Here is a 22,159-nt window from a genome sequence, read left to right on the forward strand (position 1 = left end):
AGAACCCTGTGTCTTCTTTGCCTGGGATGTAAAGAATAAATGAAGTGGCAGAGAAGAAGAGAGCTCTTGCCTTGGGCCTCAGGCTGAATGCCAGCCCTCTCTCTGGGAGCAAGGCTCATGGCAGAGTGGATGTATCTCCACATGTGCTGAAGAAAGCTCACTCTTAAGTTCTTAGAAACTTTTCTGGGACTGGGTAGATGGCTCAGGGATAAAAGGGCCTGAGTTTGATCCCCAGAGTCCATGTAAAAGCTGGTTACATCAGTGCAAGTGTCTGTATCTCAACATGCCCCTATGTAGAGAAGGGAAAGACCTATGCACATGCATGCCTATGAATATGTTCTCCCTGCTCTACACACACACACACACACACACACACACACACACACACGAGTAAGTTAAAAGAAAAGGTACTTGACTTCTACATGACTGTTCAGAACCACATTCCCTACAAGGCAGGCCTGGAGGCCTTATTGAACACTTGCCCAACACAACCTGTCTCATTATCAAGAGACAATGAAGAAGCCTGTAGAAGTGCATGATAGGAACAGCTTTATCTACAATAAGAAATTCTGATGACTGGATTAAGTTTAAACACTTTAATCAACTATAACAAATCAATTATATATAAAAATTCTGACTCATGCATCAGATCACATAAATTATACAACTGTCACATTATACAATGTTTATATACCTTTGTACCTGCAAAAATGTATATGAGTTACTAAGCATTTACTTAAGAAGGTAGGGATAATACTCTTTGATTATAAATAATGCTTACATCATTCAAACACTTGCTAGGAACATTTCTAGATCTGCAGCATTTTTTTTTATTCCTCACAATACATACAATCTAGAAGCTTTAGAAATTAAAAGGCTCAAATGTACCATTAGGTAACAGATTTCAAGTCCATTGTAAGGGTTGCTTTTTTTTTTTTTTTTGACAGAGAAAAGTAAATGAAATAAAACGTCAACTTTAGTTTAATGCTTGAAGAACTTCTACACATCTTATTAAATACATCAGGAAGCCCTTCATATGCAGATTAATTAGTGAAGGTGCTACCTATTGCATATTAAATACTTCCAAGGACAGCATCTGGATTATTAAAGTTATAGATCTGTGAAAGTGGGGGCTTTCGGTATGTGCTGACAGACCCTCTCCAGCACCACCAGGAGCTTGCAGTGCAGTCCTCCTTCCCTCTGTTGGAAAGAGATGAGATGACTGGGCATGCTCACACCTCACCCACACAGGAGTGACACCTACTGCACCTTCAGGAAGATGAGCACGCAGATGGCAAGGAGTTTTCGCCTGATTCCCTAATCCAAGGTAAGCTGCTTTTATGTTTTAGGGGAAATAACACTATCCAGGAAAACAAAAGCTTTAGTGTAACAGTTACTATAGATACTTAGCATCAGCAAGTCTTCCTTTTTATTTTTCATTTAAGATTCTTCTTGTAAAGAATAAGCACTCACATGGGGGTGGGGGTCAGATGCAGCAGGAGTGGGTAGGATGGTAATGGGAACATGAAAAAGCAGGGCTGTCACTAATGAGCTTATTTACTTAGGTTTCCACTCGTGGAATCCTTTTAAATACAGTGACATTTTCACAGCTGGAAAATTACAACTAGATCTTGATTTACTGCCAAAAGCATTACACATAGTTATGTATAATCTATGAATGATACTACATTCACGGGGGGGGGGGGGAGCAAAACTAGGGTTGATGCAGAACGCAGCAGCAAGGCAATGCTCCCAACACTCACATTAATGGGTACACGGCATCTTATATACAAATCTGAGCAATGACCTTGGTGTTCGAGGAACGACCCTTAAGTCCCAGGAGACAGGTGATGTGGTAATACTGTCGCTGAGTTTAGAACTGGGAAGAGACTGGTTGTAAAATACTGTTGTTGTTTTAAGAAACAGTTTAATTATGTAACAGAAGTGTGTTAGCTTAAATCAGGCTCTAGAGAAGTATTGATTCTGTGATTTTAAAAAATCTTCTTGTCAGTAGAAGTGATTTTGAGCATGTATTTTTAGGCTAAAAGTAGAAATAAAATGTCCTTAAAAATCTATTGTGCATGCACTGTTTACTGAAGCATATATTTTATTTCCACTTCTAAGTTAATAAAAAAAATAAGCCACTAGAATATTCTGTGTTACATTTGGAAAATGGACCAATCATCTTCCCCCCTTCTTTCTGCAGTGCCCGGCTCCCATTTATGCTCAGGCACCACCACATGCTATGTCCACTTCTTCACTTCTAGTCTGTTATGTTGCCTGATGACAAAAGCACTAAATTTATGAGTGAGCACAACATTTTACAGAGTGTAAATGGCTACTTTTTATTTGTCTTAGACTTTTGTTTTTAATTTAGGAACAATAATCGTTCCTCAGATAAACCTCACTGCCTATAAGACTGCCACTGGACAAAGCTTCATTTCAGATTCTGAAGAGGCAAAGACCGGTTCAGCCTGGCCAGTCACTAAGGGCAGATGAGTCCACAACATGGATTCTTATGGAGGCAAAAACTGCCGTATAACTTAGTTCTCATAAAAAGGAGCAATGGCATTTGAACCATGCTTTTCAGATGAGATTTATGGAAAACTTATTCCCAAGATAAAAACGACAGACAGCTCAAGTTCGCTCTAGAAAGAACACATTTGGCTAACGCGTGTCACCGCACTTGCAGATTATCTGTCACAACACTGAAAACACAGATCTGCGCTCTTTAAAATGTTGAAGAGTCTCGACAATGCCGATGGAAATACGCTAAGAATTTTAAGAATTTGGTAACGTCTAATAAATGATAATTTTAAATGGCACCATTTAAAAAATAATATTTACCAAGACCTCACATGGGAAAATCAAATCTATATAAGACTTTGAAGTTTATTATGGAATCACTTTAGTTATAAGTGGAAGGAAAATTGACTTTAAAAGGCCATTTCTACTTCCCTATTTTAATTTTAGAAAAGTATCTAAGTTTGTATTTGGGAAAAATTCACTTCAAAGCCCATGTTTTCTAGAAAACCACAGAAACTCAGAAAATACAGGTAACAAGGGATTTTTGTGACTAAAAAATATGAAAATCAGCAAAACTATAATCTCTGCTTTCATTTAACTTTCAGTGAAGTCTTTCTAGAGGTAAATATCAGAAGAATGCGATTCACTGCAGGGCTGACGACCATCCTCAGTGTCAGTCTGTGTGCAGTCCTTTCAGTCTCTACTCAGAAGGTCAGCCTGTGTCAGAGTGTTAGGTCTGAAAGGTTAAAATACCAGCAGAAGATCAGCAATACTCTTATGTCATTGCTTTTCATTTTAAATTTTAGGGTAATTTTCTACAAATACACAAAGCTGACCCACAGAGGAACTTCCATTCTATGGAGGCGGGCTTAAACAGAGAGCCCATAACTTGGTGACAAACCGATTCCTCAGGAGTGGACATGGGGTGCTCCATGTTGTGATGCTGGTGAAGGGCTGCTCTCAACACTCACTGCCAGTGAGTTTCTGGTTCAGGGCTCAAAGGCAACCATCTGTTCTACGACTAATGAAATTGAAACCAAGCCCTTCATTCCTAGAACTTGCCGTTGCCTTGGGTTATTGGGCAAAGGACGATCAGCCCTCACCCCAGCTCATTTTCAGATATAACTTTGCTATTGTCTTTGTTCATGATCCACAGTCGAACAAACTGTTCTAGCCTATCTCCTGCTTATCCTTCCCATAAACTCAAATACTAAAGCACTGGCTGAAGGAATCTATGCTTCTGTGGAAAGAATAAAGAGCCCTAAATTTTGTCATTCCTTGAAAAAACTTGAGATCATCACATTTTGGGGGACAGGGCTTTGGTGGGGGTGATGTTGGAGGCTGGAGGTGGAATGTGGTGAACCCCTTCAAAACCAGGGTTCAAAGAATCAGGAGTGGATTGAAGCAGCTTCGGCACTGAGGTGGGGGTGGTCCTGGTGACAAGCAGTCCTGGGTGTACACTGCAAATGTGCATATTAAACTATGAGATTGGTATCTTAACCTTAGAGGCAACCACTTGTTTTTAAATGTCATAAAAACACATGTGTATATGAGGTATATGCATGTACTTTATACACAGAGACACTCGAACATACATAGTCATAGATATATGAGGAACTTGCTTTTTTTTTTTTTTTTTAGTAATGATTTATAATGAGTAGTGTTCCTGATGCTAAATGTGTCTAGACTGACTTCTAAGAATCCAACAATAGTATCAATTCTGCTTTATGGAATCTATTCCTGAGGAATAACTCATGGGATGTTGAAGATATTTCTAGGCCTATGGCAGACAGGGGTCCAGAACAAGCACCCAAGTGATGCCATAGAACTCTTCACTCATCAGTACATGGCCTGTTTTCAGTGTCAGAGTGCTTCCCTCGCTCCAAAGGTCACTCTAGATAACACCTATGAATATGTACAGGACCAACACCTTTTCTTAATGATGGAGGGGAGGAGGTGAAACCTGACAGCGTGGTCTCCTCCAGCAATGCACTCCCTCCCTCCCTCCCACCCTCCCTTCCTATTCCCGCTCACTCTCTCTTCTCAACTATGAATACAGTCCTGCTGGCTCCACTAGCTAGTGGTGAACTTGCCAGCTTTCCTGGATGGCTCGTAGGGCACTCGCAGGATGCTAGGTGTCTCCTCCATCACCCTGACAAGGAGGTTGTCAATGTAGTCCTCTAGTTCCCGGATGTGGGTGTCCTTCCTCCGAAGAAGTTCTTTGTGCTTCACCAGCTCCTGCAGCACCTCTTCGTAGGTCAGACTCCGGTACCCAGCCGTGGCGTCGAAAGGATTGTTGTCCTGGAATTAAATGCAGACTTGCTTTAGCAGGTAGGACGCAGGGACAGACATTAAGAGCTACTCAGAATTTCACCTTCTGGTTTTGCTGAGGCTGAAAAAGTTTCTCTCCAGCCATAGATAGAAGCAGGGTGTCAGTTCCCAGGTGCCAGCTAGTTCCATGAAGGAAAGAGAGCAGACAGATGAAGCCTGATTCAGCTCTGCACTGGAAATTCCTTTTTACACTGGAAACAACTTCCAAGTGCAGAGCCTGTCCATACCAGTGAGTACAAAACCACAACCAGAGGCTGAGGTATGGCTCAGTGGCAGAGTACTTGCTTAGCATGCAGAAGGCCCCAGGTTCCATCCTCAGCATGCTGGAAGGGATAGATGGCACATGCTCTATAATTTCAAACTACAAGTTAGCCAATGTAATGAAAATAGGTTAAAACTAAACAACTGTAGGGAGTTAGCCAAAGGACTGGCAAGAATCTACAGAAAGTGAACATGTAGACATTGTACATATAGACACTTCCCATACAGACACTGTGTTCACAGAACCACTCCACTAAATTCAAGATTCCCACTTCTACCTGAGCTTTTTACTGATGATGGCTGAAAAACAGAAATACAATCCTGCTTCTCTAATTTGTTGAAAATGATGAAGGCACTAAACCAATGATCATGGTCCATGGGTATAACTTCTGTCTTAGCTGATCAGCAAGGTGAGCTTTTTCCCCTGAGTAATTTCCCATAAACAACATTCATTTGTTTGATGTTGTTTCCATTTTTTTGCCCTGTTATCAGGAAGCTCAGAGCTCAGCTACAGCCATATTAATACTATGGTCAGGACAGCTACATGGCCTCTCATCTCACTTATTTATTTTGCTAACAATATTCTAGTGGCCAAAAAAAGAATCAAGCAAAAGTATAAACATAATCAAAAGATATCCTTGCTTTAACTTGTTTTAACAGTGTTGTGACTACAAAATCTGAAGAAAACAACTTGTGAGGATGAAGATGAGACCTGCAATACTCGTTAGATCCCAATGCTTGGGATTTAGATCTCCGTTGTGTATATATCTAGATACAAAGCAGCACATTTTATGCCTTGAAAATACAGTTCTATTCCTAAACCCAACAATTAGGATGATTTGCATTACTGTTAACCAAAACACTTCCATTTTGCTTTAAGAAAATCAACTAAAATATTAAGAAAACTAGTTTTCTGGTTCCTAAGGCAGGACTCGGTCTGTCCATCACAGGATGGGCGAGGCCTGGGGAATGCAGAAAGATGCTTGTTCTCCCATCTTCAGCATCCTCTTTGACTCTTATGTGTCTGGAACTTTCCCATTAAAGCCAAAGCCAGAACTTCACCATATGCTCCTACTGTGAGACCCCAGGCAGAAGCCAGAGTGACATCGCAGTCATCGAATGTGCCTCTTCTTCCTGGATATACAACTTTAGGCTGAGAAGCTTCTCAAATACCCAAGGCCTCAGGGCTCGGGTGGTGACAGCTTGCAACAGGCTTCACACTCTCCAGACAGAAATGGGCAGTGTGATGGGCATGGACAATGACCAAACAGGGCTCAAGATCCAGTGGCCCGCCACAGAGAGACCAGACCAGAATACAAGTAAGAGAGGCTCTGGTGATACCCACTGTGCCATCAAGCATGGGCAATGTCATCCTTGAAGACCTGTAGCATTTTTCCTAAGGGAAAAATACCACTGAAGGTTTCTAAGCAGAAATGAATCATTTCTTGGCTTTTCTGTTATGATCAACTGTAAAGCAGAAATATCTTTGAGGCAATGTTCTAGGAAACTAACATGGCAACTACGGGTAAGATTGTCTGGGGGAGCAGAGGCTATTTCCAGAGCTATTGAAATACTGAAAACATGAATTTGGATGCTATAAAAACCTTAACCACCTCTATAATGCCATGATAAAATATGCAAAGAATTTTTTAACATTTAATAAATGTTCATTTAAGATGGTACCACTTAAAAAAATATTTACCAAGACCTCAAACAGGAAAATCAAATCCTTTACTAGATATTAAAGTTTATTATAAACTTACTTTAATAATGAGTCAATAAACATAATATTTAAGAAAAGTGAGTTTCAATTCTGAGATATATTTTAAACAACTTATTTTATTTTCCCTTAGCAAATAGGAAAAGTTGAAACTTTCTGAATTAAATTATATATGCTCCAACATTTCAAATGTTGGTCTTATAAGGATAATTCTGGGGTTAAGTGGTGGTTGCCTCCTTCTGTCTTGGATCAACTAAGTGTATAACATAGTATATCAGTCACCAATTGTTTAGAGGTAATTATAAATTTGTTAATTATATTCTCATAAAATATACATTGTATTATGCATTTTTCTATAGTAAATATAAGATAAATTATAGAGATATTTTTGATTTGTCAGAAATAAGATAATCTTTGTACCTTAGCACAAGTAATAGTATATAAAAATGAGGCTGGAATTAGCCAGAGTCTCACAGCCCTTATTTGGTGAGTTATCTCCACCCCCTTCCAACTCCAGAATTCTGTTATCTACTGACTATTTTTTTTTTTTCTGAACTGCATTTTAAAATAATAAAGTCCAATTCCTGTGATTTTACTTCTCTAACAAAATATTTACGGGAAAATCTGAGAATCCTGGGGGTCATGAAATTAAACTAAATGGGCTGTGTTACTTTCAGGTTTCCAGCTTTATGTTATTGTTGTTTTTAATGAATTTAACAAAATGGCATCTGTTAAGACTCTCTAATTTTAATCAAATTATATATAAATACAATGATTTTTCAAATTACAAGTGATGACATACATTTAAAAATCATTCCCATGGTTACATTTAGTACTGCACTAGTAATACTGGTTTATGTGGTTAATATTTTAACATTTATTTAAGGAAGACAAATGACATGCCAAAAAATTTCCATTCTGATATAAGTGGTCTAAATGCCATGACAGGAATCATCTTAGTCTCACAAGATCACCATTATTTACTGTTCAATACTTTACAGCCAGAATGAACAATACATACACATATTCTTTATCCCCTTCACCCCAATCTACTTCCTAGAATAGTTTCTGTTATTAGTAAAGTTCTCCTGTCTTCTTTTTAAGTGGATTATTTTACCCAAAATTCAACCTCAGGTTCCTGAACATGAAAACATCTTAGAGACACATGTACCATAAACTACACTCTGGTAAAGAATAAAATAATTAATATAACTCAGCCTTGGCTCCAGATTTTACTCAATATTTGAGAACCATGCAAATTTTCTAATTTTAGGCTTACAGTTCTTAAATTGACATGTTACTACACACACACACACACACACACACACACACACACACACACACATTTACAACTTCAAAAGAAGTAATAAAGATTAATATTAACTAATATAAACAATGTTAAAATGTTTTCTGGTTACAAAAAATAGTTTGCTTAAAGAGGAATAATACTCTCAAGCAAATACGGAAAGAGTTTTTCAAAGGTACATTTATCTTTGAAATATCTAGGAAAACCTGAAAACTCCAACCTTGAAACTGGGGGAGAGCAAATGCAGCCTGCAACAGCACTCCCACGAATCCAGTATTTGTTCCCACATTTCACAGCACACGTTTTGAGAGGTTTTGAAATTTAACATAAATTTTCCTTGTCTCTTTTCTTTCACAACTAATCCTTTCTCTTCTCTTCCTCATGTCTGCTAAAAGTCAAGTCCCTGATGCAGACACAAAGACAGAGGGCTAGGTAAGAGAGGAACAGTCCTCTATGAAGTTTTTAATCAGAATGTTAATAATAATGAGTCATGTGGAAGATTCTCAGAATTATTAGCTATTTTTACCTTATACACAATCTAGCCTTTTAAACTAGGAAATATATGTGTGTGTATATATATATATATATGTAAATCTTACAATATTTAAATCCAGACAAAAGCAAATTGTCATGACTCAAAATAACTGAAGATTTAAAGAAAGGTTGTCCTGGTAACCAAATATTGGTGGGGTTCTAACTGACATCCATGGTGACTGGGGGAGAGAGAGAGAGGAGATGAAGGCCTGGTGTTCTCGGATCATCTCATTATTGTCTAATGAGGAACTCTGCTCTGGGAACATCATCTCAGCTACTTTCACATCTTTTGTCCTCCTCTCTTCATCTCCCTTTCAGTTCTTAATTAGGCCTTAAAGAGCTCACACTGCCCTTTCAACTGGCTACTGCTCCTGCCTAAACACCGAGCCTCCACAGACAGGTGTTGGCACCAGTATAGCCGACATACAAACCTAATTACACAATACTCCGTCCAGAAGGAGAGAAAATAACTTGGTGGATAGCTATTACTAGAGAACTTCATGTAAATTACTTCAAACATCTTATAATCTTCAACATAAAAATTGTTCAAATACGTCTCCTGAAAACTAGTCTGTAAGGACGCTTTCTCCTCTTAATTGTATCTTGCAGTACATTAGCAACACCTAGTAATCCTTTAACTGTCATTTAGAATAGTTAGATTCCAGAGAAAAATAATCACACATCAAGGATTCTTTTATCACCTTTAAATCCTTGAACTAAAACAATTTTCACATTTTATTCTTTAAAGATGTCTGAGGATGTTTTAACAGCAATAAATTATAAGATTTGGAAAAGTATATCTACAAGCACACAAAAATTGTAATTAAGGTTACCTAATAAACAATAGCTACATATTAAATCGATTTTTGATGTTGTATTTTGTTTGAGATTAAGTAACAGCCCAGTAGAATTTATTTCACTATCTGATCAAAGGCTGACTTCATATAATCTGACATTGCTTCAACACTGCCATATTATAAAGACTTGAGTATTTATGAAACATCAAAACTTAAAAATCATTTACATAAAACAGCAAAAGCATTATCTAAAGTCTGTGCATCCAAAGTGTCTTCTAACATTCTTTAGACACACATCTGCACTTAAAATGGCTTATAAAATAAACTGTAACCCCACCTTGATTTCTTTTAGATAAACAATATACTGGAAATTGTAATATGCAATTGTTAGACAAATATTTAAATACACTAGGATCACACACATTAAGGGCAGATGGTTGAAACCACCAGCCTCTTTCTGTTACTCAGTAAGAATGTAATTTTCCAGCAAGAACAACTGTCTATATTTTTATAAAGTGATTTTTCCCCAGGTCAACATATTTAGAACACTCAGATGCAACTGAACTTTCCTGTACAATCCTGAACTTCAGATAACAATAAAACGAAGTCAAACTATCTCAACAATCGCTGCAAACTACATACATCCATTTAACTGACTGCTGCCAATCCTGGGATAGCTCTGGTTTGGATCTGACTTAGAAGGTAAGTATTCTTAAGTATCTGTCCTTCCAAAGCCTTGCCTGGTAAACTCTGGTCTCTTATCACACTGCTTTCCTGATGTATATTATAAGCAGCTTTGTTTTATATTCAATCCCTGTCCAAACAACAAATGTCAGTCTACTATTACAACTATAATATTGACTCTGATATACAGCTTTCACATTGAGGTTACAAGTGGTAAACAAACATGTATATACTAGATAGATGTTGACTGTAACTACATCAGCTTGAACTGTCTCTGAGCACATACAGAAGTCACACTTGCTTGTACAATAAAGACAAAGTCTCAGTTTCACATTCTTTTTTCTCCCCAAATCACCACACTGATGAACAATATTTCTGCCACTAAGGAGGTAATTTGGGAAATGTGTGCTATGGAGAAGCCAGGCTTGCTCTCTGGAGATCTTGTAACCCCTTGTCAACTTACCGGGACATTCCTGAGGTCTTCACTGCTTGTTGGATTCATATGAAAACTAAGTAATAAAGCATAAAATAAAGGTTAAATGTGGCACAGTCTGTATGGTAAGAAAAAAGCCAGAAACATTTTAGGCCACACAGCAACATATCTGTCTAAAGTCCTAGCTTAGGTAAGTGAGATTCAATTCAAAATGTAGAAAGCAAAACAGTATTTACTTAACATCCTTAAAGCATTTACAGGTTTAAACCATAAAAGAAAATCCCCCAGTTATCAGAATCAAAGAACTATCAATCTTAAATACATAGTTTCTAAATATCTTTAAGCATAGTGACTTTACCAGCAAGTTACTTCATAAAAAAAGAGTTCTTATAATATATTCCTCATCTTATATAGACATACCCTCAACCCTTTTGATATATTACTATGGAAAGCTGAGTAAATTTAGGTTTGGAAAGGTTATAAAATAAAAGAACTCAGGCACCCTTTGTTTAAAATGTCAACTTTCAAACCTTACCTTGTCAATGAGAATGAGTCCACAGTGGCAGAAACTATTTCTGTCATTAATGTGATTCTAAGTATCTAGCTTCCAAAACTTAGTCAGAAACAGACCAAAACAAAAGAAATCTTGTTCATTTGGAGACATCACAGCAGAACGCCACAGCCACTTTCTCCTTTGAAACATGCCCATTAGGAAGGAGACTGCAACCACCCCAGAGAAGCTCAACTTCAAAGCCAGCTGATGAGTAAATATGTCATCAGTGCTCTTCCACTTTAAATTGTACCCAGCATCTAAGACACTTATCCCCAGAACAGCTACAAAGCATATTAATGTCCTAGGAGTCTTTTTTATTCCACATATACATACTAAAAAGAAGACTTAACTATAAGACATATTTTCCATTATCTGCATTCTACATAAAAAAAAAACAAAACAAAACAGACTCCTCTGAAGACTTAGGGAATTCGCTTTTAAGATCTTGACTGTGAGACAGAAAGTGTGGACACTGGAAATCTTGTCTGGAACATATCCGTAATTATAGGTCATGTCCCACACGACAACCCTAAAAGGCATGATACTTGCAGAACCACAGCAAGAAAATTCCTATGTAGTCATGATACACTCAGATTTGCACAGCTAGATTATAAAAACTGGGTGTGGACCTTTCCCAGGAAGAGATCCTGTGGAAGCATTTCAACATTGCAGTGGGGCTGAGTGACTAGGCAGACAACCATGAGACATGGGCTGAGCACCTGCAGTGCACCACTGACAGGCTTATGTGGCCACCACATTTCCCCACCCCTGTATGTCACCATCTGGTGTTCTGTAAGGTCCTTTACTAGTGTCATAGAATCATGCATGCCTCAAAACCCTGACCAGAAATGAAACAATAAGAAAAAAACCTACAGTGTTGTACTGTGGTAGCAACTGCTGATGGGTGGTTTCTTACTTTCTCCAGTTCTCAATCTAGGCTAGTGGAATGAAGGGGCCAGTGAAAGTAGTGTCTCCCTGCTCCATGACCTCATACATGCTTCCCGATAAGCACAACACTGCACTACACCCATATCCACTGGTAGACAGTCCTACAGGTATCATCGTTTATACTCAGGGGTACCAGAGAAAGGGTCAAGGGCTCTGGCGCTGTGGCTTTACCCCTGAACCTGCTGCTCTGTGACCTTGAATAAGTTACTTTGATTATATCTTGGTTCCTTCACCTGTAAAACCATAATGGTAAAAGTGTCTCTCAAACAAGACTGCTATGAATAGAGAACATGAATGGACTAACTCAGAAAACAAAGCAGAAAGAGCACGTTCTGTGCATGATTTCATGAATGTCTCAAATTCTTTATTAAAAATAACTGTTATTTTTCTGCCAATTAAGAGCGCCATGTGGTACCATATTCTATCTTCCATAACTTCATTTTAAAAAATAAGGGAAAGTAGGCAACGGGTATGAGTCCTTCAACTGCTGACTGGTGGAATCTGGCTCTGAGATCTGCCCTAATTGGGACACCAGCTCTATGCCTTTGCTAGTGCTGACTGTACTGCCAAAGCATCACACAGGCATTTTGGATTAAATGGCCAATCTCACTTTATTATGGGATAAAGCCTCATTCACAGGATGGAAGGGTAAGGTATCCTAAAGTTCTTAGAGCAAGTGTGAGAAAGTCACGTTCTCTCACTGTTTCATGGGAAAAGCAGGACTGACAGAGAGGCTTGGCTGTCTAGAAGAGGGCTCTGTGGAGACTTGGGGAGAGAGAGCAATGTGTGCTAGACAGTGCCATCACTACAAGACTTTGGAGCACAAACTGCAGGGGTAAGATGTTCCTGAAGGGTTCTAAGGCCAAACTCAAGAACATCAGACCTTATCCATGAAGCAGTAAGCACATGTTTCCCAACAATATTAGCCTCCTCTCAATAAGATAGCAATGTTCCACATTTGAGGTTCTGTTCTACTCTACTCCAAGAATAAAAGACCATGACTGTATCTAGTCAATGGTCTGTCTCAGGCAGCAATCATTGAACTGAGAAATAAAAGAAGCATGGGCATTATATTTTCAAAAGGATTTTTAAGGAACACATTTAGATCACAGATTTTTATCAAAAATTGCAAAACAATATGCACTGTTGAGTAATTTTTGCTCAGGAAGCTAAAATGAAACTCAAGAACCCAAGAAAGGGCTGAAAATTCTTGGAAATTTACACTGTAAGGGCTAGAAGGGCAAGGTATTCAGGGCAACAGCCCAGTCCCTGCCCTCTGTACCTGAGGATGTGCATGGGTATGAGCTTAGGTCCCTATTCTACACCATGTGCTGAGTATGCTACCACACTGGCATTGTCTGAAATCCAAAGGCTGAGCCCTCCATTGTGGTCTGCTTTGTATACACACACTGATGTGTCAAACACATGACCAACTCAGTCATTCATGACTGCCTTTTTAAAAATCTGTCCTTACATGGGAGAAAAAAAGAGTTAACTGAAATGGATTGAATTAGTGTGATGCAAAATAAAATGTCTCTGTTTATTGAAGTGTGGCACCAATTTGTGATATCTGTTTCTTTGGACTGGTATCCTCATGTCAGACAAGATATTGAATAACACAGTTTGACTGCTCAACTGAGCTGTTGACAAGTTAGGGATTTCAATCAGGTAGAAAATAAACCTGGATACGTTCATGACGAAGAGGAAGTCTATATGAACTAAACTCCAGAACTGAAGTTTAACTTTAGAAAAAGACTTGAGGAAGTCTGAAGGAGCCGAAGGATCCTAAAGTACTTTTTAAACAGATAAAGTATTTTAACTCATATGCTTAAACATATTTTAAATGGATAAAATGTCTTAAGCTTAACATAATCAAGTTTTCAGGTAAAAGTATCAATTTTTTATCTGCAAATTCATTTTAAAATTCTGAAAAATGTTTACAAGTAAACTCTAAATATTTGAAATATAAACTATTGTGCTTTTTAAATATTATTTTTATAGAAATCATTAACTTTCCCACAATATCATTTATTAATTTATCTTAAAGTTAGAGTAAGGAGTAAATAAATAATTGAGTAGAAATTGAAGTCTGTGTTATACTAGTCTTCCATATATAGGCACTAAAAATAAACCTGTCGGTATGAAGTGATGGGCAGTTGTTACAGTGGTGATTTGGGCTTCTGGTGGTACTCAAAATGTTTCCTTCTTAAAGCAAACACATTTTTTAAATTCTTAAATTTGGCACACAAATGGTGGGGAGAAATTGTTGTGAAGATTTTCTCTCCTAGAGAACATTCATGGTTCTGAGAACCAGACATTTATCAGACTGTGATTGCTTCAAACCACAGAGGAGGCACAAAAAAAAAAAAAAAAAAAAAAAAAAAAAAAAAAAAAAAAAGAACCATAACCATGCCTAACAACAACTTTGAAATTTTCAAAAAGATGACAGGATTCCACAATGATGATTCCACATGGACTATGGTAAAGCCATTAAGCTGATTAACACCACAGAAAGATTGACTTTGGACTACAAACTGCTTAGGACAATTTTGAGATGGCTAGCTGAGATGATCCAGCTTGACAGACTGCTTGAACAAGGACTTGAAACAAGCCCTGCACTTTCTCATTATGCATCGGCTGGACAAATGATACAGGACTTGACAATTAACCCAAAAAATAGTTTTTGTTTAAAAAAGAAAAAGGAGAATATAGATATGAGGTAGATTACTGAATCTACCCTGAGTAAAAAGATAAAGAAATAATAGGATAAATGGGTAGATCATTGAATCTACACTAAAAAAGCAAAAGGGAAAGATATAAAAATGACAAAAGGTAGATTATTGAAACTTTTATGAAAAGAAAAAAGAGAATATGAATATGATAAGGAAAAAAGATCAATTTTTGAATCTACTTTTAAAAAGGAACTACTTGTTTTAAATAGGATAAGTAATGAAATTTTTTTTGTCTGAGTTTATCAAATGTTACTGGACTAGACATTGCTAATATATATAATGGAATTTTTATCTAAATTTGTCAAATGTTAATGGTCTAGACATTGTTAATGTAATTCTTTACTGTATATATTGTATATACTTATTGGACAGTTTTGCTTGTATTAATTATAACCTTGAAATGTGGTGGTGGTATTGTGTTCCCTAAAATATTGTGCACCCTAGTAAATTTATCTGAGGTCAGAGAACAGACAGCCACTAGATACAGAGCCAAAAATGGTGACTAGAAAATGGGACAGAGCAAGCCATAGCAGAAGCTGGGTGGTGGTGCATGCCTTTAATCCCAGCTCTTGGGAGGCAGAGCTAGGTGCATCTCTGTGTGTTCAAGGACACAGCCAGCAGGGACACACACGCCTTTAATCCCAGAAACCCAGACTTTAATCCTAGGGAGGGACGGCAGAAAAAGAAAGATATTATAAGGAGTGAAGACCAGAAACTAGCAGCATTTGGCTGGTTAAGCATTTGGCTGGTTAAGCTTTTAGGCTTTGGAACAATACAGTTCAGCTGAGACCCATTTGGATGAGGACTCAGAAGCTTGCAGTCTGAGGAAACAAGACCAGCTGAGGGACTGGTGAGGTGAGGAAACTGTGGCTTGTTCTGCTTCTCTGATCTTCCAGCATTCACCCCAATAACTGGCCTCGGGTTTGAATTAGTAAGACTTTTAAGATTCCTGCTATAGCAGGAAGCTCTAAGAAAGGGGAAGAGCTATTCAGAATGTTAAAGCATGAAGCACTTGTAAAGACAACAGAACACCTGAGAACAAAGGTCTATTATAAGCAGATACAACTATGTAACCTCCAGGCTTTAAGATGGGAAACCTTCCAAGCAGGAGGCTATCACTTGCATGGACCATGCTCTCCAAAGCTTAGGGAGCATCTCATACTTCCTACTCTCTTTCTAACACTATCACTGCTCAAACGACAAAGTCTAGTTTGTCCTACAGCTTTCTGCATTTTTCCATTTAACATGTGAATCCAAATTATTGAAAACTTCACAGATATGATACCTGGCAGGGAGAGGAGGGCAGTTTCTTTTCTTTTTTTTTTTTTTCTGCCGAGGGCAGTTTCTTTAGACACTGGTCAGTATCTTACTATGTGAATAAAGCAAATGTAACTCTAAACTACCAAAGGAGAACTTCTAACAGTAATTACTTTCCAAGGTCAGCATCCTATTGATCCTGTCCTCTAAGTGAAGGGAGAAAACTCTAGGGACCCAAGCTTCCCTCAATGGCAAGGGTGGGTGGGAAGAGGTGCTACAAGAAGCCATTATGTATCATTAAATCTTTAACATGTATAAGAATATGAAAGAAACATGCTTCACAGCATTGGACTGGTATATACTGGAGAGTAGAATACAGACACCAGCCCTCAAAGCAAAAGGAAATTACTCTTCCACACTCTGTAATCCCCACACTCCCAACATTGCTTCTTTGATGACAAACTTCTTTTACCAGGGCAAATGCCTCACTTTCCAATCTCCTTCCATTTCACCAATGGCTACTCTTTGTTTTTGAGACTTTTTTTTTCTGTTCAGCCTGCTAGCCTGTTTACACCTGTACTCCCAATGCCCCTTTTGTTGCCATCTTCCTTTTTCTGTCCTTATGTGGGAAATGCCAGCTACTTCCTAGGAAAGTGGCCAGACCTCTCTCTACTCTGCCTTGATGGCTTCACATCGCCTGATGCTTTAGCTGCTACCACATCATGGATGAATGACTGAAATCTTTTTCTCTACAAACACAACTTCTTTATCCTCTAGAATACTGGGCTTACAGATGTCTTGCTACAGATTCAGAACAAGAAATCTACCTGCACCTCAAGGTGAATGTGCCTAAAGTATCTACCCCTTTGCCTTTTCCATCAACTGTCTCCTGGGTACCCAAAGTGAAACATCAGTCTTTAGCTGGCAAGTCCCATAAATCCATCCTCCTTGGGACTCTCAGCCTAGATCACATCTCCTTGCTGCTCACATGTGTGCTACCTGTCTGATCACAGGAACATGATCACACCTCTATTTATCCCATCTTATCAAATCTAGACAAGGCTCTGTTGGCAATGGTGGTATCTCAGATGCAAGTCTAACCTAATGATTTTGCTGTCAGAATCTCTGGCTTGGATATTCTGCTTGAATAATGATAAATTCTTTAGCCAAGGTTTCAATCCTACCACATTTTATTCAGCTATCTTTCCAGTACTCAGTGCCCAAGTACAAGCCACCTAACTATTCAAAATTTCATATTTTTAAATTTCAAAAAATTAACATTAGAAGAACAATAAAAGAAATTAGCATGACTATTATATACAGGAAACTGAAGCTCAACAGCTGCCTTTTCTAAATCTGGTCTCACCCCAGGGCTTCCCATGCCTTTTTACTGGAAGCCACTTGAAGGAATCATATCTCATTAACCTTTCCAGCCTTACCTCTGCCATGGTGTGTAAGGCATGGTAGGAGCATAAAATATGGATGCTAAATGACTTTTTTTTAACAATTTGTAAGAGCCAGGATGGTTGGCTGAGTAAGTCAATGAATGGTAAGACAATACAATGTCTGCCAACAAGACAGCAAGTCCCCAAGGTACAAAGAAAACCCTTTTCCTAAATAACAAAAGTTACTTAAGTTCATATCTGAGAGGACACTAGTAGACTGTTTTCAGTTCTTCTTAAGATGGAAAGATATATTCCGGCATTTACAGCTACGTCCTGATTAGCTTTTGTCAACACAAGCTAGAGCCATCTGATAACAGAAAACCTCTACTGAGAAAATGCCCCATAAGACTGTCCTGTAAGCAAGCCTGTGGGGCATCTTCTCTATTAATGCTCATCTTGGAGGCCTGTTCACTGTAGGTGATGCTGCCTTCTGGGCAGGTGGTCCTGAGGTATATAAGAAAGCAGGCTGAGTAAGCCACAGTGAGCAAGTCAGTAAGCAGCACCCTTCCATGGCTTCATTTCCTGCCTTCAGGTTCCTGCCCTGAGTTCCTGCCCAGCCTTCCCTTCATGGGGAACTATGAGCTGTAAGCTAATAAACCCTTTCCTCCCCACAATGTTTTTGGTTATGGTCCCTATCACAGAAAAATAAATAAATAAATAAATGAATAGGTAAACCAAGACAAAAGAGTTTAAATAAGTTCCACATTAATGGACTTTGAATGAAATTAAAATTAACTGGTTGGCTTATGAGCACACAACCTGCCACCACTTTAGCTGTTTGACCGTAATACAAATTAACAGAAGAACCCCTGGTAAATTCTAGAAAGTTACTCCTGTGCTTCTTATTTCATGTTCCAGAGTGGTTTCACACTAAAGGAGTTCTAAAAAAATTGTTAATAATCCTCTTCCCAAAGCTCAGAAACAATTTTTAATCAAAGTGGCCAAAGAGATTCTTTAGTAAGCACATTTTAATTATAATTATGTCTGTCACACAGGCAAATAAAGCTGAGGAGACAATATGAAACAGTATTTTTCTTTCTTTTTAGGAAAAAAGCAAGCAATATCGTACTTAGTCAAATTAATGACAGAATGGCACCAGGAACTACATGCTCTCTCCTGGGATGGGGCACACCCAACTCTCCAGTGACAAACCGAACTAATGCAGAAGTGTCTGTGGGGAGCAACAGCAATCTGCTTATTAATATTCTCATGAGATATCTTTTAGGAGATCTCAGAGGCAAGACAATTAAAAACCATGGTCAGTAACACCAAAGGTCATGGACAGCAAATCTAGACCAGCAGTGACTCTATAATGAATACTAACTGCTGCTGGAGGAAGGCCTAGAACATAAGGACTTGTAGATATCTGCAAAGGAAAGTCAGGCTTCGAAACTTAACAATCAAGTTTATCAGCCATGTTCTTCTGCTGAAGAAAATTACTAGGAATTATTTTATGTCTTTAAAATGTCAGTACAACAGTTCACTGATTCCCACATATAAGCCCATGGAGGCCAAACCCCACTCCATTAAAGCTAAGCCTCTCACATGTTTTTTCTCTTAAGTACCCTTAATACAACAGAAGAATAAACCCAGCAACACACATACAACTTTGCTGACATGTCAAGATGAACTTTAAAATTTCAGGCATTTTACTTAATAATTCTATCATGCCTCTCTTGATGTAAGATGATTCTTCTGTCACTGAGGAAACTGTATTGCTTATCTCTGTGCTCTGAGGAGACTTTGGCCTGCTACTGCTAGTGCCACATATCCACTAATAGTGGTGGCTGTGGGAGGGAAAGTAGTCTCTTTTAGTTCAGAAGCAAAACGGAATTAGGATGAAGTGATGAAAGCAAGGTACCAACATCCCCTCACTGGACTGGTACACTATCTCCATCTGCCTATGAAATCAAGGGCAGCTCAGTCTCCCTAAGCTGCCTGCTGTTCTGGGGAGGTTTGAAGAAAATCTGAACTCCTGAGGAGGAGCAGGAGGAAGCATCTGCCATCCTCTAAACCAGATTAGAAAGGCCACACCACTCTTGGCTGAAACACAAATTTGTTGTCTATGGCCGATACAAAGTCATATCTGAAGAAAAGCCGTGGTACCTCCTGGTTTCCAGGAAGGCTTCAGGTGTTCAAGAACAGCATGCAGGGAGGGTGTCTGCCCATAAGCACTCAAGGCTGCAGCCATCTTTGCAAAGCCTTCAAGAAGGGCTGTCCACAGCAGTGAATCCTCAGAGCCCCTTCCTTGGTGACAAAGCACAGCTGCGGGAACAACAGAGTTCTACATGCTAAGCTCCCAGGCTGAGAAGCCCAGCCCCTAAGGCATGCACGCTGACCAAGTTTGCCTCAACAAGATTGTAGAACTCCATGTCTGCCAGAAAAGAATACAAGGTTTTGCATGAAAAATAAAAAAAAAAAAAAAACCAACAACAACACTCGTTGCCCCTACAGACATATATAATCTCACTAGAAATTATACATTATTCTATCCCATTCAGATTTTCCTAAATGTTTCTTCATTCAGAAAACAGTTAAAACACTGCTTCCCACCAGTTCAAAGACTGCAGCTATAACCAATGCTGACATCTAAAGTTTCTTATGCTACAGTAACTTTCCCACTGCTGGGCTCCTCTAAGTTTTCTAATGAAAATTACACTACACCATACAATGTTGCTTTTTTGGGGGGAGGGGTTGCTTTTTCCAGAATCTAACACTGCACTTGAAATGTGGCCTCACTGGAACTTTGAAGTTCCTGTGTTTCTTCCTACTCAGGCCCAGGTGGCAATTTCCTGAGTTTTCCTAAATAGGATCTGGGCACCTCCTCCTGTGCTGAAGAATCCTCGCTCGATAGAGAACTGGGTGCTAAAAATCAAACTATAACATGCCAAATTCCCAGTAAGCCAGGCCCATGCACCACCACCTCCAATCACTGGCAGTTTTAGACACACTGGGTCCCTGAGAGCACTTTAAAGCATTTATCCTTCACCAGATCCCTTTCCCCATCTCTTTGCATACACCTATCCTTTGAGACTATTCATTCCCCCTTTCTATCATCCTCAGACTGACTAACTCTGCTCATTTACACTTCTGCACTTTTATTTTTACACAGGGTCTTGCTATGCAGACTCACCTGGCCTTGAACTCATGATCCTCCTGCTTCTATCTCCTGAACCTGGGATGACACATGCACTGGGACTCGTCTCACCTGTGATTTTATTTCCAAAAACACTTCCCAACTGTACCATGCATTAAGACAGTTTCACACTATGAATCCACCTGCCTACAGCCTTACAGACAGACTTCAGCTCATTTAGCCTTTGTCTCTCGGTAGCAGTCTCCTGTATGAGGAGAGAGAACCATCATAGCCAAGTAAGAGCAATAATCTTCCTTCATCCAGTGTGAAAACAAACATCTTTCTTTTGGAACTCTGGTAATCTAAATGAGCAGGCCCAAGAAGATAACATTTTAAGATTCTACTGATTCCTATAAAATGACCACAATATAAGCATATTTAACATTCAAATTCTCATTTTATATGTTTTCTGTTTGATGAGAAATGCTTATTATTTCTAAAAGCACAACAATAACAGAACATAAAAAATATAATCACCACTACACTAGTCAGATGAAGGAATTTTGAGTCCTGAAACTCTGTAAGCAGTGTAAGGGGACATACTGGTGCTTCCATGGATTTCGTAAAGCAGGGCTCTTCTCAAAAGGGACTCTGAAATGTTGCAAGTCCTCAATAAATGTCTTTTATCCTTCTTCTTATGACAGCTGGAGCTGCCTTCTTTAATAAACTCTAATATTTCTTTCAAGTAGAGCTTATACTCTACTTGGAGCATCTCCACCTAATACAGTTAGCACAATCGTTAAGTGTTCCGTAGACGCTGTGTGGTGAGATCACAGCCAGAGTGACCATTTCCAGTTATGTGTCCAGCACTGCCCTCAGCACTTTGTGTGCCACGTTAATGTTAATCTCTTCCCCATCAGGTTACCCATTTCACAGTGAAAGGCTAACATACAAGGCCCTACAACTTTTTACCAAAGATGTAAATAAACCCAAACCTGACTTACAATTCTGAACTTGTACCTATCCCATATTTTCAAAGTGTTCTATTTTCATAGTACATTGTGAAATCCTTTGCTGAAGAATCAAATATAATCCTGAATCAAAATGTAAATCACATTCAGTGTGATTTTCATTTTTCATAGCTTTAGACAATTCATTTCTTTGAAGATAAAGAAATATATGAAAAACCACATTTGTTATGTCTCTGATAAACAAAATACATGACTGTCTGGACACTCTCTTCCTACACCAAGCTCCCTAACAAAGTGTCCATGGTGCTTAAAGCTGAGCTGCTGCACCTACTAAGTGGAGCACTGGTAGTCTGCCGTAGCAAACCTGCTTCCTCAGGAACCTACCAGGCAGCAAATGACAGACATGGAATACAGCTCCCTAACTCTAGCTAGAGAAGAAAAGTGAGATTGCTCTGTTTATAATAAAGAACTAAAAATTTAATAGTATAAAAACCACTATTTAGAAACTATTCCTTTGAAACCTATCAAATAACCTTTGTTTTCCTGTTTGCTTTACTCATTTAGTTGTTTTTGAGACAGAGCCTC

The 22,159-nt window shown here is 38.7% G+C and overlaps 1 protein-coding gene across 4 annotated transcripts in view; it reads right to left on the reverse strand.

Annotated features, from left to right (window-relative positions):
• Positions 1-581: 581 nt before the first annotated feature.
• Rab11fip2 (RAB11 family interacting protein 2) overlaps positions 582-22,159 on the reverse strand; it is a 40,091-nt gene continuing 18,513 nt past the window's right edge. For 2 of the 4 annotated variants that reach the window (XM_036174236.1, XM_036174218.1), the window contains 2 exons: positions 10,623-10,668; positions 582-4,827 (listed from right to left, as the gene is read on the reverse strand). In XM_036174236.1, coding sequence (XP_036030129.1) covers positions 4,600-4,827; positions 10,623-10,668 — 274 coding nt within the window. In that variant the 3' untranslated portion in view covers positions 582-4,599. The remainder of the gene's footprint in view (positions 4,828-10,622; positions 10,669-22,159) is intronic. The other 2 variants (XM_036174227.1, XM_036174246.1) reach the window with 2 other exon arrangements.

The sequence above is a fragment of the Onychomys torridus genome, chromosome 1, assembly GCF_903995425.1.
Source record: "Onychomys torridus chromosome 1, mOncTor1.1, whole genome shotgun sequence".
Taxonomy (NCBI): Eukaryota; Metazoa; Chordata; class Mammalia; order Rodentia; family Cricetidae; genus Onychomys; species Onychomys torridus.